The 27,460-nt window shown below is 41.8% G+C and overlaps 1 protein-coding gene across 14 annotated transcripts in view; it reads right to left on the bottom strand.

Annotated features, from left to right (window-relative positions):
• Positions 1-27,460, bottom strand: part of cacna1g (calcium channel, voltage-dependent, T type, alpha 1G subunit) — a 291,002-nt gene that overhangs the window by 183,916 nt on the left and 79,626 nt on the right. For all 14 annotated transcript variants that reach the window (XM_054766574.1, XM_054766569.1, XM_054766571.1 and 11 more), the window contains exon 3: positions 2,264-2,376. In XM_054766574.1, the coding sequence (XP_054622549.1) occupies positions 2,264-2,376 (113 nt within the window). The remainder of the gene's footprint in view (positions 1-2,263; positions 2,377-27,460) is intronic.

The raw sequence follows: 27,460 nt of genomic DNA, 5'->3' as shown, positions 1-27,460 counted from the left end.
GGTGTCAAGGTCTTGAACTTTACACATGCAAAACAACAGGTCGCCAGTGCGCCACAGGTCTGTGAATCATCTTTGTTAGTGTGTGAGCAGAGCAGGGAGACAGGGCTTCCAACTCATTTTCTCTCAAATATTTGCCATTTTTGCATGCTCTTATCTGTAATTTCAACACTGTGCCGTGTCTATGGTCTGCGTAGCATTCTTGGCTGAGTGCTTCATGGAAGTGCGTAATGACACGAGGCGCACGACAATGGCACTCTTAAAAAGTACACATGGTCAAACACCCCAACGTCTTTGTCGGAAAAACGAACATTCTTAAATGCTAAGATGGTCTCTCTCTCTTCCATTGTTAATTGCCTTTTTCTTACCATTTTTGTAGCAACACATTACTTTGTGCAACAATACAATACTGTTCAACTGATGCTAGTTTATGTACATTGTTCATGTATATCAGGGGTGCACACACTCTTTCAGTATGGAAGTTACAAGGCAAAATGATCTGCTCTTACTATAAAACATATACGAGTGTGTAAAACATATATATATATATATATATACAGGTCCTTCTCAAAAAATTTGCATATTGTGATACAGTTCATTATTTTCTGTAATGTACTGATAAACATTAGACTTTCATATATTTTAGATTCATTACACACAACTGAAGTAGTTCAGGCTTTTTATAGTTTTAATATTGATAATTTTGGCAAAAAAGTAAAGAAAAAACAAAAATCCCTGTCTAAAAAAATTAGCATATCATGAAAAGGTACTCTAAACGAGCTATTAACCTAATCGTCTGAATCGTCTGAACTCTAAACACCTGCAAAAGATTTCTGAGGCTTTTAAAAACTCCCATCAAACTAGCCGCTACAAGTGAACGGATAACTTTTGTCGTAGATTGTTTTATAGGCTCCAGTGACTGCTCATCAGTGACCCTGAATGAGCAGTAGAAAATGAAGCAATGCAATTTCCATGAAACCCTACAGAGAAAATAGAATTAGCAGAACAGACGCAGTCTCCCTTATTGGAAATGCAATTTTTCCGACCAAAAAAATCAAACTTTATCGACCAAAAGAATACATCTCAAGGTGGGATGAGAGTGCTCAATTTCACCAATCAACCGAGAAGAACAACAGAGGACTATTGTGATTCAATATATTTAAAACCACTTTGCAACGACGTTATCAGCTCACTGCGCAAGAAGAACAGTGCCAGATAACAAGCTGATCTATTCCGTCGCATGCATGCTGCTCACTCTGCTTGACTCTCTCATCCAATGCACAAAATGAATCCGTGGGAAAAACAGAAAAAAAAAAAATGCTCTTCCATTAGTATTGGCTTTGTGTTAAAGACAGGACACAACTTAATGGAAACGCCTCCACACAAAGCTTTTGTTTATTTCCATTTGCAGTAATGCAAATGGGGGTACCTACAAAGACCAGATGTGCTGGACATTTTTTATTTTATTTTAGAAACACATTTAATGCATTTACAACATGATTAGTCACATCTATTTGTCTGCATGAATAAATATAAAAAAACATACCAAATAATCAAAGCCTGCTGGCACATTAGGCAATGTAGGCAAATATGAAGGCCGCCATGCCCTCCAGGGAGCACCAAAAATCAAGGAAAAAAATCCCCTTCAATATAATTATCTTCAAGGTAGTTATTATTATGAACTCTTAAAATGCAAAAGCTCATATTGATTTAAATGTAAAGCATTGGCCAATTTATATTACTACAAATGATAACAAGTCTCCTTTCGCCTATCGTTGTGTATATAATTTAGCATATGGTTGAAGATACGTATTTCATATTACTTTTTGCATAGTGCAAATGTAGCTTATATAGAGATTTATTGTGTGCTTATTAAAATGTTTGATGTTGACCGTATTTAAAATGAATTACTATTATTATTTATGCGGTGAACTGTGGGGGGGCGTGACAGGCAGGAAGTACATTCAGTGTTAGTGCAGATCTGCCAACATGGACAAATTTATCGTACTCAGCATGCAATTTGACTCGTGAATACGTTTGTATGCATCACAGCTCTCCATTTTGTTTGGGGGGGGTATACATTTCTGTTCCCTAGGGAGGCTGGACAGAAAATAATTGAGAAGCACTGCTTTAAACCAAACCGTCACAACCAAAATCACCCCCAAAGATGCCAAAGATATATTAAGGTATTAAGGCAGTTTGAACAGAAGACGGTGTCGTAAAGCAAAACACTCATAAGCTTATAAAAAGTCAGAAATGGTCTTACCTGTAATATTTTGCACCTCTCAGAGTTGCAGTCGATGTCCTCACAGGGATGAAACATTCCCAAGGTTACACAGTTCAGCAGGATCACCAACATGGATGCTCGCTCAAACCATGTACAGGAAAAGGCAGTCAAGGAGCACAACTGACAGATAACAGCATACAAAACTCAAAGCATTGACACATTAAAAATAAGTTCTGGTCTCAGCTTTCTCCGGTGACCTCAAGGACAAAGACACACTGACATTGGACGCTCACTTGTGGCTGTTCAGAAAGTCATAGCTTCTGTTTTCACATTGTTATCTGAGAATCTTTTTGCAAGGCTTGATAGAAAACATTCAGGTGCTGGGTATGCACTTAAAACACACACACACAAAATGCCTGGGTAAGGCAAAAACAACAGATGCTGACAAGCTCGGTAAGATCATGATGAAGCATCTGGCATTGGAGTTGGAGAAAATGTGACATCTTGATGCAGAGCACATTACTTGAATTGATTCTGCGTAGGCTTCTCTATTGGAGGCTTGTTTGCACTAATGCCAGTCTAAGCTATGTGAAACCAATCAGAAAAGCACCACAAATGAAAAAAAACCAACTAAAGAGTTTGACTATGCAGACTTTGTGCATTCTGCCCCACTGTTTCCTCAAGGTCTATGAATTGCTCCATTTGCGTGATCATGCATGAAGGCTTCACATACTTATTATGTCCTTTTTACACAATACATGATGAGAATATTTCAGTATACAGTACAGGCCAAAGGTTTGGACACACCTTCTCATTCAATGTGTTTTCTTTATTCCTGATTTCTTATTGTTTTGCATGTTTGTCACTTAAATGTTCAAACAAATTTAAACATCAGTCAATGACAACACAACTGAACATAAAAAACTGTTTTTAAATGAAACTTTTTATTATTACGGGAGAAAAAAAATCCAAACCCGCATGGCCCAGTGGAAAAAAAGTAATTGACCCCCTGTTAAAATATAACTTAGCTGAGATCGAGATCTATCAGTCAGGAATAGATAATAAAGCCATTTATAAAGCTTTGGGACTCCAGCGAACCACAGTGAGAGCCATTATCCAGAAATGGGGAAAACATGGATCAGTGGTGAACCTTCCCAGGAGTGGCCGGCCAACCAAAATGACCCCAAGAGCACAGCGACGACTCATCCAAAAGGTCATAAAAAACCCCACAACAACATCCAAAGAACTGCAGGCCTCAATTGCCTCAGTTAAGGTCAGTGTTCATGACTCCACCATAAGAAAGACACTGGGCAAAAATGGCCTCAATGGCCGTTCCAAGACAGCTCCAAGACGAAAACCACCGCTGAACAAAAATAACATTAAGGCTCGTCTCAATTTTGCCAGGAAACATCTTTATGATCCCCAAGACTTACTCTGTGGTCTGACCAGACAAAAGTTGAACTTTTAGGAATGTGTGTGTCCTATTACATCTGGCGTAAAAGTGACGCCACATTCAGAAAAAGGACATCATACCAACAGTAAACTATCGTGGTAGTAGTGTGATGGTCAGCTGCTTCAGGACCTGGATGACGTGCTGTGATAAATGGAACCATAAATTATGCTTTCTACCAAAAAATCCAGAAGGATAATGTCCGGCTATCTGTTGGTGACCTCAAGCTGAAACCAACTTGGACTCTGCAGCGGGACAATGATCCAAAGCAAGTCCACCCCTGAATGACTGAAGAAAAACAAAATGAAGACTTGAATGGAGTCAAAGTCCTGACCTGAATCCTATAGAGATGCTGTGGCATGACCTTAAAAAGGAGACTCATGCTAGAAAACCCTCCGATGTGGCTGAATTAAAAATGTTCTGCAAATATGAATGGGCAAACACTTTTTCACACCACTGTACAGGCAACATCAGCAGCCTGCTTCATCCCAGTTTAACAACGTTAGGATAAACCCGTCACCCGTGTGTCATGTGTATGTGTTTGTGTGTTTATGTGTGCCAGATGTGTGATCTAAAAAGAGAAATGTCCCACAAAAGACAGATGACCTACCTCCGTTGTATTACATTAGTCGCAACTCACTCATTTATCCTACCAACCTATAATGTAGTTAGGTCAGCATGGGCCTGACAAAAGGGGCAAAAGTGACAACAATACCATCCGTCATGTTGCAGACAACCTGAACCATGCTGATGGAAGTCTTGAAAATATGTTATTATCAGTCACCCCCAAGATTTTGCAGGACTTTTTTGAGATTGTCGAGGCCCTAAATGCCTGATTTTTCTGCTGTTTTCGCACAAATTTTAATAGAAGTTATAGTGTTGCGATAAAATTATGTGAGAAAGTGAATGTTTGTAATCCTCTGTCTAATTATAACAGGGAGATGTGTTGAAGAATAAGCATTTAATGGACAAATATTACAGAACACAAACAAAAAAATCGCACCCTACCAACATGGCAAAATATGCTTCATTCAACAGCAATATAGTGCACCTACACTGCACTGTATAAAGGAAAATCATGCATCTCCGTCAATCTAAACAAGGAAGAGAGGACGTGAAAGCAAGGAGCATGGACGCAATTCATTGTTTTCTGACAGCTGATGTACACATTCGAGCGCTACAAATGCGATTGACAAAAAATGGAAACCATTGGCCAAAATTTGCCGGGAGGTTGCAATGTTTGGAGTTATACGGTGGTTCATGAGCCGCAGAGATTGGTTAAATTTGAAAGAATTGGTGGGATAACAACATTGCAAAATCCTGGGGGTCTTTTATTATGACATCTCTCCAACTGACCAACAATACCACAAAAATAATCAGTTCATTTAAAGGGCCCTTATTATGCATATTATCCATTACAGTGGAACATTGGTTAGCATCCTTAATTCGTTCCAGAAGGTCTGACTCTAAACTGATGCTAACCAAATCAATTTTTTCCCATAAGAAATAATGTAAACCCAGCATTTTTTTTTTTTCCAGAAAGCGAAAAATGTTTTTATATGTTTTCACAATTGTAGTTTTACAATTATAGTTTGCAGAAAACAATTGACACAAATAACACATGAAAAGGATAAATAACATTTATGGTTAGTTTTACCATCATTGGAGACATGATTCTTGATGCGACCGTCCCCAAAGACACGATGTGGCAGCAAGATCAACCAGCATCACCTTCCTGTTTTGACATGAGTTGTTTCTGTGAATTCTGTTTCTTAACTCAATACTGTAAACCAAAATGGAGCCAAAGGAAGTTGCAAGTGCCAGCATTTTGATAAAGAAGGTGAAAAACACGATTGAATTCAGGAAACTACTCATGACAAAACTGGAAGATGTGTGGTGTCTTGCTGCCACATTGTGTCTTCGGGAACAGTCACGTCAATGAAGGTTAAAATAACCTCAACTGTTCATTTATCCCTTTCATTCGTTTATTTCGTTTATATGCACTTCGAATTGTTTTAGGCATGTAAAACTGTAATTATATACTTTGCTGTGCCAGAGCAGTTGGCTCCCTCCGCTCTATAGTCTTGTTCTCCTGATAATAGTAATGCAGTACTACTAATGTCATGATATTTGATTAGGAAAAATCAACAGGTACAGTATATCAAATCCAAATTTGTTCTGAGTCCTTCTTACCTCGAGATACAGATAAAGGAGATTTAAAAAAGTAATCAGTTTTCTGTATCGTATCGGTCTTGAGAAGCAAAAAGTTATCAGTATCAGTTTGAAAAAAATATATTTTGCATCTCTACATATATATATATATATATATATATATATATACATATATAGTGTTGTCATTGTTGATATGACACCACCTCTGACCCGTTCCAAGCTAGACGAATCCAACCCGTGTACACTTCCCAAATACAGATGTTGAACTAGATGCCGAACTAGATGTCAAACAACTCAGGAATTGATGTTCAATTTCAAGGAAAATATGATTAAAAAGTCATACAAGAAACACAATTTCAGGACCAGACAATGCAGCCTCCTTTCTGTCTTATTTGTTTGTGTTTCTTTTTGATTTTCTTACATTTTTTGTGCATGTTTATCCAGTTTTCTACCACAATGATAGGAATGGGAAAGAATATACGTTACTTGTATAGTTATAGTTACTTGTAGAATTTATTTTTTTAACAATTAACTGTTAAAATATTATCTTTATTGAACGTATTAAAAAGTTCCATGTTGGATGACTGAACCCTGCAACAGATTTATTCAATTCCCATTATTTTTCATGGGGATAACTTCTTTAAAATATGAATAAATCAAGATGGACAGCCTTCTGGAATGGATTGTGTTCAACGTCGGCGCATCAGGTGTAATTCGTTTTCCAGACAATAAGTTAGTAAAAAAAAAAAGTTACTCAATAATTATGCAAGTCAGAGTTCATGTGTTGCTTTTGGAATACAACTCATAGCCAGATTAATGTCTGTCGCTTTCCTCGCTTTCTTGACTGACTTTATGGAAGTACAACAAAGACTGATGTGGCCTTTTTGGACTTTGAACATCACATTCATCTGCACCTCAGTGAAGTGACCTCACTGGACAAATTGGACTTGAAGATTGGCACCACACATAAATAAATACATGAGCCGAAGAATTATTCACAGTGAACATTGATACAGGGCCTAGAAGTGATAGATGGTGGCTCTCATACAAGATTGAACCCAGGTATTGAATAATACATGCAGACTGGAGGCGAAATTGGAGGAGATGGCCACAAAGAACCTTAGTAGCATCAGTTGGTTAATGATGGCTGCTTGTGGAAGGCAGAACAGGATTATGTCATACACAGGAGGTGCTGTGAGTCCAAAGGGATGCAATTAAAAAGATCAGTGGTTAGTGGGATCATTAAACAGGAAACAAAAATCCTCAACCCTCGACTTTTTAGGGAGCATAAAGTGTTGTTGACATGCAAAACTGCAATGGCCATAATTTAGAAGGTAGGTCTTATAAACTTGTGATACCAAAGAACTTTTCACTTCTATAAATTAATCATTAAACTTCAACAAAGGCCCCAGACTCAAAAATTGAGAAAACATACGGTAAAGCTGAAGAATTTACAAGTGTGCTTGTGATCAGTAAATCTCCTGTCAAAGTTTACGATTGAAGTGCGAGCACTATTTAGGTCGTTAATGTCTCACCTACAGTATGGACTGTAGGCGTCAGTAATGTGTTTTTCATAGTGATGCCGACTGCTGTCAAAGTCAAGAAGAGTTAGATGTGGCCACCATTTGTGGACTCAGAAAGCTAATGTTCAAGACAAGGCAACATGCTTTGTGACCTGTCTCAAAGCATGTTGCCTTGTTCCTGGGTTAGTCTCCTGCAAGCGGTACCAGAGAGGTTGCAGTCACTTCGCAGGGCATAACTACAGTGATTTGCAACACTGTTGAATATTTTCTTTGGGTCTGTTGTGTATAAAAGGTGATCTGAGTTAAATTTACGCCCATTTGTGACATGTAAAAAAACAATAATGTTGTCAATTATCTTTTACAGACAGGTGCGGTATTTAGAGCTGGATGGTGTGTGGAATGAATGAAGTCCTGTAGCGTTCACTGTGGGAACGGAACTGGAGGAGTTGGAGAATGAGCCCCTCTATTGTCCGATGGAGCGAGTGGGTGGGGTTGTCCATGATGGTGAGCAGTTTGTCCAGTGTCCTCCTGTCTCTCACTGTTGCAAACGCCCCCAACTGAGTGCCGATAACTTGTTTGCTGGTGCTGCTCCCCCAACAAACCACAGCAAAGTACAGGGCACTGGCAGCCACAGACAGGTAGAAGATCTCCAGCAGCTCACTGCACACATCCTCAGGAAGTAGAGCCTGCTCATGCCCATCTTGTAATATATATTAAAGTCATACTCTATTTTAATATGCCAATTGGTTAGAAAATAACTTTCAGTTGTGCTTGATATGTCACGTTATTACACGTTTGGTGCCCCTTTCAGTTACAATATCTGGCATCGCACATGGCGTAAACCGGCGTCAACCGCTTACTCACTGTAAAAGACTCCAATTCTATCCATCTCTTGTTCTACCACATATCTTATTCCAGACCGCAGGGCCCCTGGATCTTATCCTTGCTAGATTTGGGCAATTGGCAGACTACACCCCAGACTGGTTGCTAGTTAATCGCAGGGTGATTGTGAATCGAGAATTGATCCCACGCCAGGATGAAAGTAAGTTACATTAACCTCAACACCACCAATGACTTATACCAGTGCTTTTCAAATAGTGGGGCAGGCCCCCCTGAAAAGACAAAATAAAGATGGAGATTATAGATTTATTAACAGATTTTGCTTGGAACAAGTCGTCCAGAATGATTGAATGTTGTATCTGGTGATAGTTTACCACACAAATTATAAACCCATAGACACGCTCTACTTGTGAACTGCAGACCCTGTCAAGTGTTGAAATATACTGTTTATTTGAGGTTTTAAGACCAAACAAAATGAGAGAAATCCTGAGTAGAAGAGAAAAGGAAGCCACAGCCAGAGAGCTAAAGACAAAGCAAGACATAAAATATGTAGAATGTGACTAATTTAATCAATAACTCTTCCCCTCCTGCCCACAGTCCCTTCCTCCCTCTCTCCAGCTGTGGGGTTATAATTAAACGATAAAGAAAGAATGTTTTCATTGTTCTGCAAGAGTGTGAACACTCATACACACATGCAGACGAGGCGCACACCTTCACAGTGTCAGCGTATAAACTAGCAGCGACGCCCTGAGGGACGGATTCAATTAGAGAAAATATACACAAAGATATGCTCTGTCAAAACTCTGAGCGGTAGAAGCCTGCTGTACACCACAAACACGCACGCACACACACACACACACACACACACACACAATCATCACAGAGGAAGCATGATAAAAACTCATCAGCACCTCTAAAAGTATCCTCATGTGGATTCTTCACAGCCTCTCAAACACTCTTCCGTCTTAAACACACATTTGAACTCCTTCTTTTTCTTGCCTAAAGAAGAAAAACAACAGCAGACTGGAAGAAGTATGAAGACATACAGAATCAGGTACTGTTCTTCTGCAAAGACTGTCTACAAAAGTTTGGAGTGCGTCTATGGTCTATTTTTGTCCTACATCCAGAAGATTTGTAAAGTCAGATGTCACTGATGTTGGACCCAAGCGAGGGCAAATTCATTTTGTGCCTCAAACTGATTTGTAGACCCTTGTGTAAATACAGCAAAACAATCAGTTTTACATCACAAATGTATCTGCAAATGTTAGGGCTATGTAATGCAAGGTTGGACAACTGTTCTATTTGTAACATCAGTTGCTGACCAATCAGATCAACAAGAACTGGTGCCGATAAAACCACAAAGCTTTAGTCAGTGTTTCTTTTTAAAAGAAATCCTCCAGGCAGCAAGGGTTCAGTGCCCAGTCTGTGACAATGTTCAAGTGACTGTGAATGGTCTGTCTCGGTATGTGCCCTGTGATTGACTGGCAACCTGTCCAGGGTGCAGCATGCCTTGCATTTGGGATATAACCCAGCTCCCTGCAACCCTGAACAGGATAAACAGTAGAAAATGGATGAAATATGTAGTAGATTTCAATAAAAGAGCAGTGCGATGAAGTGAGGCACTATGTCAGACCCAGAACATCCGTCTGTTACTGTTCAGCTCCACTCCAGTCCAGTTCCAGTAACAGCTCTGTGGTGATTTCCTTAACAGCTCTGGTGTTGGGCATTCCCTCACTAAGTTTTTCAGTCACATATTCACAAACCCTCCTGTCAATCTCATGGAAGTGACCAGTTTGTGGACCACGATAAGCCTTTTCTGACTGTACATTTTTAAGCACATCTTTCTGGGTGTGCCATCTCCAGACCTTACACTTGGTAGTATATTCCTTAGCTGCTTTACAGTTGTTTGATGATCTGATCATTTATCACCATGACAACATTGCAAAGCTGGCATCATAACTCCGACCCTGTTGCTTGCTGTCTTGCACATCTTTGGGGAACTTTTTTCGAGTGGGTCTCTGTGTCGTGGCAGCATCCCTCCAGGATCACATTTCGAGACCTCGGACATAATAGAATCCATCTTTTTCAGAATTCTTTCCAAGGATAAAATATTGTCTTATATCGGGTCAATATGGTAATTACCGTTCCGGAAATGTGTTTGTAAAGGTCTGCAGCTGCTCTATGTGATCAGTAAATGAAGTTTTAACTGATTCAAGTTCCCCACAGATCCAACTGTAAGTGGGTCATGAAACTAGCCAAATGAATCTGCAGCAGGGAAAGATGAAACCCGCACAGTCCGACTACAATCAATAGAGACATGTCTCCCTGAATAGATATCATCCATTGTGTTTACTGTAACTCACACAGTACGTGATCCAGCATTCATCTCAGCACAACCACTATCCACACACATCACTCTGCTTCATACCACACATCAATACTCCCCGTTGAATATGACAGTCACACCAAGAATAAGTCCATCTACATGTAGCAACCCACACCTGGAGCAGATACGGCTCGAAAAGTTTCTAATCATCACACATTGTGTTTAAAATTCATAGGGAGACAATTAGTATGGAAGATAACACCCTACAAGTCACACATGTCATCCCATTAGCACGTCTACGTGTGTGCCATGTGCAAAAATATGCACCCTTACAAGCTATATCATATCATGTATTCAGTAGGTACAGTGGTGTGAAAAAGTGTTTGCCCCCGCCTTGATTTCTTATTTTTTTGCATGCTTGTCAAACGTAAATGTTTCAGATCATCAAACAAACTGAAATATTACTCAACACTAACTAAAATATAGACAACACAACTGAACACAAGTTTTTAAATGAAACATTTTGTATTGTATTGTATTGTATTGTATGTACTTTATTTATCCCACAGCGGGGAAATTTACTTGTTACAGCAGCAAGACAAGTAAAGAGAACAGTGTAAAGAAAGCATAGTGTCTACAACATGGTTCAGGTGGTGCAGGTGTTGTAGAGCCTGACAGCGGTCGGTATGAAGGACCTGCGGAACCTCTCCTTCTTACACCGTGGGTGTAACAGTCTGGTGCTGAAGGAGCTGCTCAGGGAAACAACAGTGTCATGTAGCGGGTGAGAGGTGTTGTTCATGATGGATGTCAGCTTAGCCAACATCCTTCTCTCCCCCACTTCCTCCACGGAGTCCAGAGGACCGTCCAGGACAGAGCTAGCTCGCCTGATCAGTCTATTTATCCTGCTCCTGTCCCTGTCCGTGCTGCCCCCTCTCCAGCAGCCCACAGCATAGAAGATGGCTGAGGCCACCACAGAGTCATAAAAGGTCCGTAAAAGAGCCCTGCACACACCAAAGGACCTCAGTCTCCTCAGCAGGTGAAGGCGACTCTGGCCCTTCTTGTAGAGGGCGTGGGTGTTGACGGACCAGTCCAGCTTGTTGTTAAGGTGAACACCCAGGAATTTGTAGCTGTCTACCAACTCTATGTCCGCTCCCTGGATGTTCACCGGTGTAAAGTGAGATGTTTTCCTCTGGAAGTTAATGATCATCTCCTTTGTCTTGCTGGTGTTGAGCTGCAGCTGGTTAAGCTCACTCCAGCTGACAAAGTCCCTGATGACCGTCCTGTATTCCAGATCATTCCCCTCTGAAACACAACCAACGATGGCTGTGTCGTCGGAGAACTTCTGGATGTGACACTGTGTGGAGTTGTGTGTGAAGTCCGAGGTGTAGAGGGTGAAGAGGAAAGGGGAGAGCACCGTACCCTGAGGGGCACCTGTGCTGCAGAGTACCATGTCAGACACACAGTGACGGAGCCTCACATACTGTGGTCTGTTGGTGAGGTAGTCTATAACCCATGCAGTCAGGTGTTGGTCTACTCCCACACTCTCCATCTTCACTCTGAGTAGTGCCGGCTGGATGGTGTTGAAGGCACTGGAGAAGTCAAAAAACATGACCCTCACAGCGCTCCCGCTGTCCTCCAGGTGTAGCAGTGATCTGTGCAGCAGGTAGATCACTGCGTCGTCCACTCCGATCCGAGGCCGGTAAGCAAACTGCAGGGGGTCCAGCTGAGTGCCCACCAGGGGTCGCAGGTGATGCAGGATAATCCTCTCCATGGTCTTCATCAGGTGAGAGGTCAAGGCAACAGGCCTGAAGTGGTTAGGCTCCTTGGGACGCGGTGTCTTTGGGATCGGGACCACACAGGAGGTCTTCCACAGGGCCGGGACTTTCTCCAGGCTCAGGCTGAGATTGAACAAGTGCCTTAACACTCCACAGAGCTGGTCAGCACAGTCCTTGAGGATTCTGGGGCTGATGCCGTCCGGTCCCGGGGCCTTCCTTGCCTTGATCTTCCTCAACTGACTTCTCACCTGATCATCAGTTATGGAGAGGGGAGTAGAGGATGGCTGGGATGGGGATGTGGGGGTGAAGAGTGGTGAGTTGGTAGGGGAGGGAGGGAGGGCAGACTCAAATCTGTTAAAAAACAGATTGAGTTCATCTGCCCAGATCTTGTCCCCACTGGCTTGGTCTCTCCCCACTCCTTTACCATGGCCTGTGATGGTCTGCAGGCCTCTCCAGACTTCCCTGGCATTATTCTCCTCCAGCCGCTTCTCCAGTTTCCTCCTGTAGCAGTCCTTCCCCTTCCTGATCTTGTGCCGGAGTTCCCTCTGGACTCTGCATAACTCCTCCTTGTCCCCCGAGTTGAAGACCCTCTTCTTCTTGTTCAGCAGGGCCTTAATCTCGGAGGTCACCCAGGGTTTGTTGTTGGGAAAACACCGCACCAACTTGGAGGGCACAGTGTTCTCCACACAGAAGTTTATATAGTCTGTGATGCAGTGCGTCATGCTGTCAACGTCACTGCCATGGGGACTACAGAGCGCTTCCCAGTCTGTTGTCTGGAAGCAGTCTCTTAGCCTAGCACTGCTCTCCTCAGACCACTGCTTCACAGGCCTCTTCACAGGGGGTTGTCTATTCACTACTGGAGTGTAGTCTGTGACGAGATGGACGAGGTTGTGATCAGAACGACCCAGCGGGGGGAGGGGGGATGAGGTGTATGCATCCTTGATGTTTGCATACAGGAGGTCCAAAGTTTTATTGTCTCTAGTGTGGCATCTGACATACTGGGTGAAGGTGGGAAGAGCAGAGGACAGGGAAGCATGATTGAAGTCACCGGAGATGAGGAGGAGGGATTGGGGGTGCTGGTTCTGAAGTTGAGAGACGATGGTGTGGATCTGCTCTATAGCTGCAGCAGCGACCGCTGAGGGGGGGATGTACACAGTCATAGCAATAACATGTGAAAACTCCCTCGGAAGGTAGTATGGCCGCATGCTAACCGCTAACAGTTCCACGTCTCTGGTGCACAGTTGCTCCTTCACACAGATGTGTCCCGGGTGGCACCATCTATCATTCACAAACACAGCGATTCCCCCTCCCTTCTTCTTACCGCTCTCCGTTGCATTCCTGTCCGCTCGTACCAGCTGGAATCCGTCCAGTGTGACGTGTGAATCCGGAGAAAGTTCACTCAGCCACGTCTCCGTGAAGCACATAAGGCTGCATTCCCGGTACTCCCTCTGCAGTCGGATCAGCGCCGTTAGCTCTTCCATCTTGTTGGGGAGAGATCTTACGTTCCCCATGATGACAGACGGTAGACATGGCTTGTACCGTCTCTTCCGCTTCTTGCACTTCACTCCCGACCTGCATCCTCTTCTGCTCCTCCGCAGCTCCTTGGGGATCTCCGGCCTCTCCGCGCAGAGAGGGGATGTGTGGCACAGTGCTAACAGCTGATCCCGGGTGTAAACAATTGAGCCTTGGTTGAATGGGGAGCCGTGGCTGAAGAGGTTTCCCACAGTTGAACTGAAAAGTTCAAAGAGCATCAAGGCGCAGACTAAAAAAGTAACAATATTAACCTCCATAGCTGCACACTCGACCAAATGCGACCAAAAGAAAAAGTAAGAAGAAGACTAAAATACTCTAAAAACACTAAAAGGTGGAAGAAAAGTACAGAGCTGCTGTAACCGGCAGCCACTCACACGGCGCCATTTAAAAAAAAAAAAAAAAAAATTTATTATCAAGGGAAAAAAAATACCCAAACCTACATGGCTTTGTGTGAAAAAGTGATTGTCCCCCCATTAAAACATAACTTAACTGTGGTTTATCACACCTGAATTCAATTTCTCTAGCCACAAAGCTATTTCTGAAGCTTTGTGACTGCAGCAAACCGCAGTGAGAGCTTTTATCCACAAATGGCAAAAAACATGAAACAGAGGTGAACCTTCCCAGGTGTGGCCGGCCAACCAAAATCAACCAAAATTACCCCAAGAGCGCAGCAACGACCCATCCAAGAGATCACCAAAGACCCCACAACAACATCCAAAGAACTGCACGCCTCACTTGCCTCAGTTAAGGGCAGTGTTCATGATTCCACCATTAGAAAGAACATTACATCTAAATTTTGACAGACGATTGATGATGATTGAGGATCTCCGTAACCTAAAAGCTGAACTTTTTGGAAAGTGTGTGTCCCATTACATCTCGTGTAAAGAGTTTTGTTCTGAAAAAGAACATCATACCAACAGTAAATTATGGTGGTGGTAGTGTGATGGTCTGGGGCTGTTTAGCTGCTTCGGGACCTGGAAGACTTGCTGTGATAAACGGAACCATGAATTCTGCTGTATACCAAAAAAACCTGAAGGAGAATGTCCGGCCATCTGTTTGTGACCTCAAGCTGAAACCAACTTGGTTCTGCAGCAGGGCAATGATCCAAAACACACCAGTAAGTCCACCTCTGAATTGTTTGTTTGGTTTGGTTTGTTTGTTTGGTTTAATGGCTGAAGAAAAACAAAATGAAGACTTTGGAGTGGCCTAGTCAAAGTCCTGACCTGAATCCTATTGAAATGCTGTGGCATGACCTTAAAAAGGTGCTTCATGCTGGAAAACCCTCCAATGTGACTGAATTACAACAATTCTGCAAAGATGAGTGGGCCAAAATTCCTCCACAGCGCTGTAAGAGACTCATTGCAAGTTATCACAAACGCTTGATTGCAGTTGTTGCTGCTAAGGGTGGCCCAACCAGTTATTAGATTTAGGGGGAAATCACTTATTCACACAGGGGCATGTTGGGACTTTTCTTCCTCCCTTAATAACAAAAAGCTTCATTCAAAAACTGTATTTTTTGTTAAGTAGTGTTGTCATTGACTAACATTTAAAGCACATTAGCACATTTCATCAACACCACCTAACAAACACTGATACTCAGTGCTTCTTACAGACAGCATATGTGATATAATATCCAATACTACCAGACACAATAAAGTGACAGCATATACAAAGACATGCACTCCCATTCAGTTCACACAGAAGACGATATAACACCCAGCAACAGTATACAGAATACATCTCACAATGCACCTCACGTAAATATAAACTTTATCTCACAGTTTCACACTGGACACAAGGTACCTATGCAATGATGCATTCCACAGAATACTTAAGCCACATTGCACCATTTATAATTCATAAAGTGCCTGTGCCAATAGTTTAGAAAGTGCCTAAGCTAAAGTGCATGAATTATGAAAAAAAAAAAATAGCTTGCACTAAAGAATCTATGGTACATAAAATGTCCACGCAACGAAATACAATTCACCGCAACATTTCAATCCCCTGTATCACAAAATGGGCTCCATGTGATAAATGGTTGACTTCACTTCTTCCGAATATGAATTCACAATCCAAAAACTTTGTTTCACTTCTATTTGTTACCACAACTGCTGACTTGACGCAACCTTATGAAATTCTGGCGTCACAACTCCACATTATGTTCATGAGAACGATTCAGATGGAAGCACCAGAGGATGATCACACATTTCTCCTCTTGATTAAAAACTCACTGAGCCTTGAAGTAAAAAGTGCCACAAGGAAGCACGTGTGAAAGTGAAGGTGGCACAAGTGCAGTGACATTCAGGCATACATCATAAGTGACGTGTGTGGGAGTGTGTGTGTGTGTGCGCGCGCGTGCACATGCGTGTGTGCGTGTGTGCGAGGGTGTTCCCTCATTATAAACTGTCGGGAAGACTGAAGCAGTCCAAAATGAAAGAGCCAGAAGAAATTGGCATGTAGAAGTAGAAGAGGATTCTAAGAAATTACTCCTTGTGGTCTTGACGTTTAATATGCAACTTTTAAAGACGGAGGGGAAGAAAGGAAACGATGGAAAGATGGCAGGGCATCGTCTTCCTGTCATGAGCCTGAGTGTCATGTAGCCGCAGCCACACGATGGTAAATCCTTCATTCATTAATATTCAGATTGAAGTCTGTGGATGAGGGCGTTCAGGCGCTGGGTTAGACCTCATTCATGTACCATGTATATTTTTATTCTTCAGCAATTCTTCAAGGCATTTTGGACTTCCAATGCTGTCGCAACAGTTCAAGAAAATGCTCCACTTCCGAAAGCCAGGTCCATTTAGACATGCTTGGATGACTTTGGTGTGGAAGAATCGACCTCAAACCCATCACACACCTATGGAATGCATAATGAGTACAAAAAATGCGTACATGGTGGCAGGTCAGCACTAATATTGAAAGTCACCCCTGGGGCACGGCCCACTATTTCAGAAACACTGGCTTAATACAAAATGCGAGGCAGCGGCATCACCCCTTCAAAATTGTCTTCCTCTTCCATATTTCACTGCTCCAAGTATTTTCCGGCTCTTTGGTGAGTTTTCTTGTGCTGTCAATGCACAACTCTGACAGTAATGTCATACTCAAGCTGTTTTCTTGAAAAAAAAAAAAAACTTTTTGGGAAGAATGCTCAAGATACCAAAATAACATTAAAGAAAAAAGTTGAAAAGGAACTGAGAGGGAAGGATGTTCATGAAATATTGAGGCTTACTGCTGCAGGCCTTTGTAATGTGCAACCTGTCATTGTGTGTAAGAGTGTGCAAGTGCTTTTTCACATCGACATAAATGCATCTAAGTCTTCCTGGGTCCCCAATTGAGTCACTGTATCAGATGACTGGATAATATTTGTACCATCCATGAAGGGCTGACCTGACTCTGTAATTCACCGATAAGTACATTCTGCAGACAGCATGGTGGAAGTGCAGTGAACACGTGTGTCGCAGCCCAGAGGGTCTGGGTTCAAATGTCAGCTAGGGTTTTTTCTGCTTGCATGGATTTTGTCTAGGTTCACCAAATTCCAGAAACATCGGTTTAGGTTGAATGTGGATTCTAACTTGTCCATAGGTGTCACCATGAATATCGATGTTTAGTTGTGTATATGGGACCTGTCATTCACTGCTGACCAGTCAAGGTTCAGTTAGGATGGACTCCAGCTTACCTGTAGCCCGGAACAGGATAAGTGGCACCAACAGGATTTTGCCAATATACAGTATACTTCGTCAAATCCAATGAATCAATTTCAGACACCCAAAAATTCAAACAATAAATTAAAGAATAAAGAATACTGATAGATTTACAGTATATGTCGAAAACATTTTGAAATAATTATAAATGATGAATAGCTCTTATTGGGCCTCATTCACGAAACGTTCTTACGCACAAATGTGTTCTTAAAGAAGATTTTTGGCATTCACGAAACGTGTTCTTAACTCACAGTTCTTAGATCTAAGAACAAATTCTACGAACGCTCAGGAGGACTCTTACGCACAAGCAAAGCTTGCACTTTCAATGCGCAATCGCCCTCATGATGGATTTTGCAACCTGATCCCAAAAAATGTAGTGCAAATAAAATATCCCAACAATTATTTATCATCAAAACAACTAAAATATACTCCATGGATAAATATATATTCAAATCCCAATTCATCAAAAAAAAGTAGCTGTCTGGACGTGCGCTGCGCAGAGAGAGAATGTAAAGGGACCATTAGATTTATTTGCTGAAAGTCACGAATATTTGATGTCCCGCTTCAGGCTTCAGGCTTCCCTCTCTGTTCTTGCAGGTGTGCAGGATCATCAGAATAACATCGCAATGAAACGTGGTGTGCCTATTGCGCACGTAGCACCCCCAGATAACGACATGCGCCCCCAGCCACGTCTTGAGCCAGAGCACGGGGCTGCTGTATTAATTAGGCAGTGTCTAATCAAATGTAACCACAGAAAAAATAAATTGTCACACACAAACTATGTATTTTGACTTTATTTTTCCATCATGATTGTGTAAATAGTTTCTAGAGTTTCCAAAATGGTTTGGTTTCTGATTGATGGCCCACTTCCCGTTTCCTTCAGATCCCTCCGGTGCAGTCCAATCTTTTTTTTTTAGTCTATTTTTTTGAGTCAAAACACTTCTTTTTAACCTCTGCGGTGGTGTGTTTCTCAGTGGAAACGGCATTTATGTTTCCTGCAATGATGCTCCATGCCGACTCTTTTTGGATGGCCTGATGACCGGTGGATACACGTGAAAATAAGGTGGTCTTGTGTTCAGTCACTCCTTGTAAAAGCACCTCTATTTCAGTAGAATTGAAGTTTTTCTTTTGTTTGTTGTCCAGCTGCTTCTCAGTCTTGCTCTTGCGCGTTGCCATCTCCGCCTCCAGCTGCCTGTTGCGCACGGCACATTTTTTACCTTATATAGGAAATAATAGGCGGTGACCTATGCAAATTAGGCCTCACATGCACGGCCATCGCAGTTGGCATTCATCAACCTAAGAACACCGGTGCGAACGATTATCCCTACTTAAGAACGTGTCGTGAATGTGGCGCAGTTTCCAACCCACGCCTTCTTAAGTACACTTCTTAAGAAGACTTTTAAGAAGATGTTCGTGAATGAGGCCCATTGTTCATGGCGAGATCAAATTCAATAGTGTTTCTCCCCTTCTCTATCAAAGTGCTGGCACTTGCAACATTCTTTGCCCCCCATGGCAAGCTATTTAGCAATTACACTCAAAAAATGCAAGGACAGTGACTCTGTAATGCATAGGAAGCCACTCCATTTCACAGGATGATACAGTACAGGGCAAACGGACTAGTTTATTAGGAAAACCGGGCTTGCAAAAACTGAGTTTTGACTGTGCAATAATCCCGGGCCACGTTGTGTTTTAAATTTCGGAGCTTCCTTCTATGATGGTTTTTCAATAATGTATTAATTAAATCACTGCGGTTTCATGGTTGAAAAAATATGTATATTTAAGCAACTTTTAGGTATAAAGTTAAGCATACAAATGGCTAAATTAACTAACATATAAAATAAGGCTTTCGGACTATGCATTCAAAGACTTTGTGATGCAATATAGGATTCTGCACTGGTCACAAGGTGTCAGTAATGTTACATTGATGAGAAAATAGCCACCACAGGAAGTGCTGTCCAGAAAAGGCAGTAAAAAAAAGAACAAGGAACTCAACCAATGCTACTGTGTGAGTCTATATTATTTCTTATTTATGTCTAAAATGTCTTATTTTCTCTTATTGTGTCTACTATATTGGTTAATATGAGTGTAAAGGTGACTATAGGAATGTTAGTTCATGTCTAGAGGGCTCTAAAAAACATATTTAGAAGGTTGTAAATAGGTTTTCTGTGCTCTAACTACAAAAATATTCGATTTATAAATATGAATCCAACTTTGTGTAAATGTACTTGTCACAGTCGAGTCCAGAACCAATTAACTGAAATAATTAACCAATTAACTCTCAATTGGCTGGAATTCCGAAAGGATTGTATTGACGCTAATGCACAATTTAAAAAATAATAATCCAAAGGGTCAAATGTTAAATTGTAGTAAAGGGATTGAGCACCATCTCTGAAATGGGAATTTAAGTGGTAAATAAGATGCCTCAGATGAGTTGCAAGGCTCTCAACAAATGCATCTCAACTTGTGGGGTGGAAAATCCTGTTGGTGTCACACAGCAAACACACTTGCTGACTTGGCTTATCAGGAGCAGGGAGTTATATGACAGAGGGAAAATAGCATCATATTGTTAGGGTGCCTATATCAGTACCATATGAGAGCTGGGTAGAAAAGTGTGCAAGAACTGAGTGGACGGGATGGTGAATGATATGGAGGGGTGGAGGTTAGAGACAGAGAGAAGGAGGTGAAGGGATGAGGGAGACTGACAAACGAAATGTTCAAAATTGAAAGATGAGGTGGGGAAAAGAAGAAACAGCGCATGAGCCCTTGTATACGTTTGACAGCTGGAGACGGCCACAGGTTAGAAAAGGGACCACCACAAACACCACTAATGAAATTCAACTATCCATCCAAGAAGCTGTCCATTTAAAAAAAAAGGCAGCCACTTCCATAGCCCCTGCTCATGAATGTATGGATGCATATTGTGCAGCAGTGAGAATAATGACACAATGGAATATGCATGGTCAAATTCAAATCAGGTCCATATTATTAGGTGGCCACTTCATTTGCTCTAAGCTATAGTCATAGGCTACAAGCTCATGAGTTTTCAATGTATGCACCATAGTGGATTGCCGAAATGCTAAATTTACAAGGACTACCCTCAACACACACACACGCAGACATCTCTCTCATCAGGCAGGAAACACCCCTGTATCTAGCTAGCCACTGCGGACGGTGAGTTGCTAAGCAACGCAGGCTTTCATTGGGAAGTATTGTGAAGTCATGTCTCTGTTACTGTGGTGTCTGGAGCCGGGGTGATGGAACAGGGTTGTGCAGTGCAACTACAACGTGGAGCACAATGTCAATAACATCATTAACCACAGAAACCGTTTAGAATGTGAGACATGATGTCATCTCAGCTCGAAGATGATCCCTGCTCTGCATGTCCGTGTTTGAACAGGCCTGAAATGATAATGAAGGGCGGCTGCTGTACCAGTTCATTCTAAAGAGAGAAGTTACAAAGTGTGACATGTACAGTAGTTCACACTTTTGTACACCGTATTGTGGTCAACTAGAACTATTAAGTTCCATTGACTTGGTTAGCAGGTTTTTTAAGCAAGGTTAACTAATGGATTTTACAGTGTAGAAGCTGCTTTGTCAAAGTATCTTTGAGAAACGCTCATTCGTAGACGGCAGTAAGGTAACGAGAGACACTTTATTGCATAGTTATGCCTTTTTGGACCTTTATGCATTTGCAGTATATTTTTATGAAGTAAATCGCCTGCTCTGCACTGACAGTGAGAACTCATCTCATCTTAGAGACAGTACACATGGACTTGTGTACTGTGGATGTGATGCTTCGTAGTAAACAGAATGCTTTTCAGAATACAGTCGTCTCTCGCTACATTGCGATTCGAACATCGCTCACTCGCTCTATCGCGTTTTTTCAAAAATTCATGAATTGATCAATGATCACTGTTTTGTGGTTGACTATGGACCATTATTAGTAAAAAAATATTGAAAAGCAAAGTTTATATAACACTACTATAGGTTATATAATGGTAAAAACTGTTTTAGAAGGTCATAAATAGGTTTTCTATGCTCTAACTACAAAAATACTAATAATATTAATTCCTACTCCACGGAAATTCACTTATCAGGGCCTGGAACCAATAACCGTGATAAACGAGATGACTGTACACTGAAAAAATATTTAGGATGTTGTGAATTATATTTAAATATACAGTACAGTGTTCCCTCATTTATAGCGGGGGATTGGTTCCCAAAATAACCCAAATCCCAAACAAGCATCTGTACCGACCTGCTTTAAGTCCACCACCATAGTGCCCGTACCCAAGAAGAGCAACGTGACCTGCTTGAATGACTATCGCCCTATAGCACTCACTCCTATTGTTATGAAGTGCTTTGAAAGAATAGTCATGACCCACATCAAAAAGAGCATCCCGGCGGCAACTGTGGACCCTCTACAGTTTGCATATCGCCAGAACCGGTCCACGGATGATGCAGTCAACACTGCCATCCACACAGCCCTTTCTCACCTACAGGGCCAGGACACATACGTCAGAATGCTATTTATAGACTATAGCTCTGCTTTTAATACAGTCAGCCCCCACAAACTCACAAATAAGCTCCTCACACTTGGCCTGTCTCCCTCCCTCTGTAACTGGGTGTTTAACTTTCTCACAGGCAGGCCCCAGTCAGTCAGAGTCCACAATCGCACATCCAGCTCAAGAATTGTGAGCACTGGGACCCCACAGGGGTGCGTGCTGAGTCCGCTCCTCTACACGCTCTTCACCTACGATTGCGTGGCCTCCCAGAACAACACCAGCATCATTAAATTTGCTGATGACACTACAGTCATCGGACTGATCACTGGTGGTGTTGAAACATCATACAGAAGAGAGGTGGCGGACCTCATAGCTTGGTGTCGTGATAACAATCTCCTTCTCAATACAGATAAGACTAAAGAGATGATCATCGACCCAAGAACAAGGGAAAAGGAGCCGCATAGACCCCTGTTTATTGATGAGACTGAGGTGGAGAGGGTGAAAACCTTCAAGTTCCTTGGCACACACATCAGCGAGGACCTCACCTGGTCTCACAACACCCAACAAATTCTGAAGAAGTCCCAAAGGAGACTGTACTTCCTGAGAAGACTGAGGAAATTTGGCATGTCCACCACAATCCTGAGTTGCTTCTACAGATGCACTATGGAAAGTGTCCTTACCGCCTCCATCACTGTTTGGTACGGTAACTGTACAACACGTGATAGGAAGGCACTCCAGCGGGTGATCAAGACCTCACAGAACATTGTTGGGGCAGCCCTCCCCTCACTGCAAGACATTTATACATCTAGAGTCCTACGCAGAACACACAACCTCATCAAGGACAGCACACATCCACAACACTCATTATTCACACTCCTACCGTCAGGCAGACGCTACAGGAGTTTGAAGTCCAGGACCACAAGGCTGACAAACAGCTTTTACCCACAGGCCATCAGGCTCCTCAACGAAGCACTTGCACACGCCGCACGCAACACACGCACACACTCATAGCACTTTATTTATTTATTTGTATTATTTATTTGTATTAATGTCTCTTCTGTTGTTGTTGCTTAACTGCTGTTGTACTATGCACATGACAATAAAACTCTCTTGAATCTTGAATCTTGAAAATAGCCCGCAATAAGAGATATACGCAAAGTAGTCGACTATATTTTTGTACAATTATTATGTTTTAGGGCTGTAAAACCCCACACCATACACTTTATACACTTTTCTCTGACAGGCATTCACATTTGATCACATTTCTCTCTTTAAACGCTCTCAAAGTTCTAATTTCGTTTGAATTTTAATAATCAAGTTACAAGATTGGACACAAGAAATTAAGTGACTCACGCATATTTCACTCCTCTGATTGTGGATTGTCCTGGCGCCGTTAGGCTGTAGCGTTTTTGTATCCTTGTTAAAACATATTCCTCCTGCTCGTCCTCCATTAACTGAAGATTCATATTCAGTATTCCGGGCGACCCACAGCCGCATAACTTCTGCCTTGTATGTATGATCGCTAGCATACAACAGGAAACAGGCAGTCCTGCATGGAGATTGATTGACAATGATCTACAGCAGGGGTCTCCAATTCAATTTGACTGGGGGCTGGTGGAGGTAGAGTCTGGGTGAGGCTGGGCCGCATCAAGTATTGGGAGTAGGGCTGGGAATCTCAGGGTACCTCACGATACGATACAATTCACAATACATCCATGTGATATCACCACTGTTAGTTCAGTGTTGGTGTTTACTTGCCCCTGTAAGTATGTAAGTAACACTGAGTTTGCCCAGATGTTGCGGGCTGCAGTTACACTACTCTTTGATGTCCAGCGCGGGCATCGCAAGATACGATTTGGTGGGCCGCGAATGGCCCGCGGGCCGCGAATTTGAGACCCCTGATCTACAGCTGTAGATGGCTGTATGTGGCTGTATGTGGCTGTTGTTTACTACTACACCGGAAGCTAAATAATTAATCTAACAGAAATGAGAGTTTCATTGGAGAATTGCACATCAAGCGCTCCTCCCCAGTCAAAGAGCTATACATAAATCAAGGTGCTATCAGAAGGGTCGGCGTAGGGACTTCGCTTTAGCATAATTCAGCCTTCACAGTCACTAAATTCAGTCAAGAAGGTCCATTTTTATGGTCTGTGGTGCTATCAAAGTGCCTTCAAATAAGTTTTCATAGTGATTTGGTGGAAAAATGTTTTCAAAAAAGTGCCTAATTTATTCGCCCTTACAAACAACCTGGCAAATAGGAAGCACCTGAGCATTCACCCAGACACTTCTGCCTTTAGTTTGACGAATAAATGTGTTCTGTGCATGGTATTTTTTGGATAGAGGCTTACCATACTGTCAAAATACCAAACCGGCAATGATGGGCAGGTAAGCAAAGACCTATTGAGCAGTTATTGTTAGATTGCCAGATATACGAGAAAACAGAGAAGTCAGAGGTCACGCAGCGGTCAATTAACACTCGAACTCCCAAGGCAGTCATTTTGACTGTTTTCAAAATTTGCAATGTCATAACGTGGTTAAAAAAAAACCTATGTACCCATAGGACCCTGACTTTTCCTAAATGTGTGTATATTTTATTCTAACATTGTTTTATCATTGAAATTTCAAAACACAAAAGAGTTCTGAATATTACTACCTCGAATGACCATAACAATTGACTGCCTGATTTTTACAGGGGGTGTCATATTTCACTATTTGCTACATTTTTCCCACCCTTCCTCCTGCTCTATTGGCTGTTTGTTTTTTATTCTCTGTGATGCTAAAACCTATCTGTAGCATCACTCTAAACCCAAGAGAGACAAAAATGGCAAGTAGAAAGAAGGTGACAGCTATGGAGGCTTTAGCCTTGCTTCAGAGAAAATGGTTGCAGTTCGAGTTTGCATGTGTAATTGCAGAGAAGTTATGTTGTGTCAATTCAATCAAACACTCAATCACTATAGTTTTCATTTAGTGTCCTGATGTGTTTTTTACCTATTCCACCAATTTATTTTTAGATCTTTTTAATGATAATCCAAATTATATACAAAGAGTCAAAATGACTGCTATGGTCATTCTAGTAGTTGCAGAATTCTGGTAGACAGAGTGTTAAACTTACACAGGAAGAGGAGCTGCATCAATAGGTTAGCTAGAGGCCAACAAGCAATCAGAATATAGGAAAAGGCCTTAAAATAAATAAATAAATAAATAAATAAATAAGAGGAAGCAGCAAATATTCCTTAAAAAAACAGAGAGTTGCGATATGAGAAAAATTCCCTTCCACTCAGGAACTAGCTTGATTAACAACAGTTTATCTTTATCGTTGCAGCTAAACTGCCCAGAACGGAGGGCAAGCTAATGTTAGATAAATTTGCAAAGGCACGCTACTGTAATCTCAACACACACATACACACACATGCATAGTACATGCATACATACATACATAGTTTCAAAAAATGTTGGTTATAAAAAATGACGCATTGGTGGTGCTAAACACACAGCTCTCAATATGCTATACCCTCTATTTTGGTTGTCAATGATTCCAGCTCATATCAACCATGTCTTTACTTTACTCTCATCACACATTACATTACATTCCAAGGTCTGTTTTACCTGACTACAGTGACAGTATATCCAACATTGTTAAAACCTGCAAAAAGTCTCAAAAGTAGAGTTAACACCTATAACAAAATACATACACGGGTTACTGTACAAATACAATATCCTTTACTGCTGTAGACTAGCCATTATATATCCATTCACACTTGAACAGGTTTTTTTTTTGTTTAGTTTGCTCTAGTGCATTTGACAATGTTAAGAAATGTGTACTAGCAGGGCAACTTCAACTCATTTCTCTATATTTGATGAATTAAGAAGCCTTTGCTTGCTGTCTTATGCTGCTCTTCTCTTAAAAGGGAACACAACGTTCCACCCGTGAGGTAATGGCCAACTGGCTGGTGCAGAATGAGGAGAAAGCTTTTTACACTGCAGAGTGTGGTGGTGAATGTTAGTTTTGCTCACGAGTCACACTATACTTGAAATGTTAAAAGAAAATATCTTCACTACATCCATGAACGTGCTTTAAAGCATTTTGAAGTATTTTTATTGGTAAATGCTTCTCATTGTACTTAAAGGGATAGTCTGGATTTTTTTGACGTGAAGTTGTATGACATCCCCATCAGCAGGGTAGTCCATCAACTGTGACTTACCCCCCCACTTCGTCTCATGAGCCGAGTTCTGGTCGGATTTTGGTGATGAGAAACGTAGTTCTGGTTAGTTGCTGGGGCCACTTAAGTAAAGAGTTTGGCTTCTCAAAACAATCTGTGTTCAAAAAGAGTAATACATTTTCATGACAAAAATGCCTTCTCGAAAAAAATCATACCTCACAAATGGATCAGCTTTACTTTCTCGGACGTCGTATTAATTTTGTCCGTCGCCGAACGCATATTGGCCGAACGCATATTGTTTTGAGAAGCCAAACTCTCTACTTAAGTAAGCCCAATAATTAACCAGAACTACATTTCTCATCACCAAATTTCAGCCAGAACTGGGCTCACAAGACCAAGTGGGGGGTAAGTTATCATTGATGGACTACACTGCTGGTGGGCGGGCATACAACTTCATGTCAAAAAATCCAAACTATCCCTTTAAACCATCTCTCAACATCCTCAGACCACTTCATCATACATAATCATTTTTCTACACGGAATTACTGCAGCAATCTCACTCTGAGTCATCTCTCTCGTCTCTGGTCTCTCCTTCCAGCCAAGCCAGTCCCATGGCACTGAGCAACTCATAACACAAAGCAAAGAAACCAAAGCTCAAGGCTCCAATAGCTGTTCAGAAAGGGAGAGCGAGGTAGGTAGCAAGTACGCAAGAAGGAGAAAGAGCCCATAAACCTCACTGACTCAAAGATCTTTGCCAAACTGAAAGAATGCTTTGCACATGACTCAAATCATGGGTCTGTGCTGTATGGACTCATCCAAAAGCAGAGAAAAAACGACTTCCAAAATGATCCCTACAGAAGCTTCAGCAACAAATGCAACAACAGCGAATTTAAATCTTTAAACATAAGCTTCTTGACACCCCACTGCTTGGCGGGGATGTCGTTGTCACCAAGTGCAAGTGCTGCTAAACAACCTCAAATAACCTCTGCAGACCTCCGCTGTATCAAAGCCATCACCCAGTGCTCCAAACCACAAGCTCCACTGTGGAGTACATGTGGAGGCTGCTGAAGGAGCACCACACTGTGTGTGGGTTTTAATGCAATACCCAGACCTTTGCTTGCTCTCTCTCACGCACCCTCAGACAAGACAACCAAGGTCAAACACACGCATATGATGCAAAAGGCTGTCTAAAAATGTGGAGAAATACATGTCGTGCAGACAGTGTTGATCTCTCCTTGACAACAAAGAAAA

The sequence above is a fragment of the Dunckerocampus dactyliophorus genome, chromosome 2 (assembly GCF_027744805.1).
Source record: "Dunckerocampus dactyliophorus isolate RoL2022-P2 chromosome 2, RoL_Ddac_1.1, whole genome shotgun sequence".
Taxonomy (NCBI): domain Eukaryota; kingdom Metazoa; phylum Chordata; class Actinopteri; order Syngnathiformes; family Syngnathidae; genus Dunckerocampus; species Dunckerocampus dactyliophorus.
Note: the sequence above shows the minus strand (reverse complement) of the source record. Positions and strands in the feature narration are given on the sequence as shown.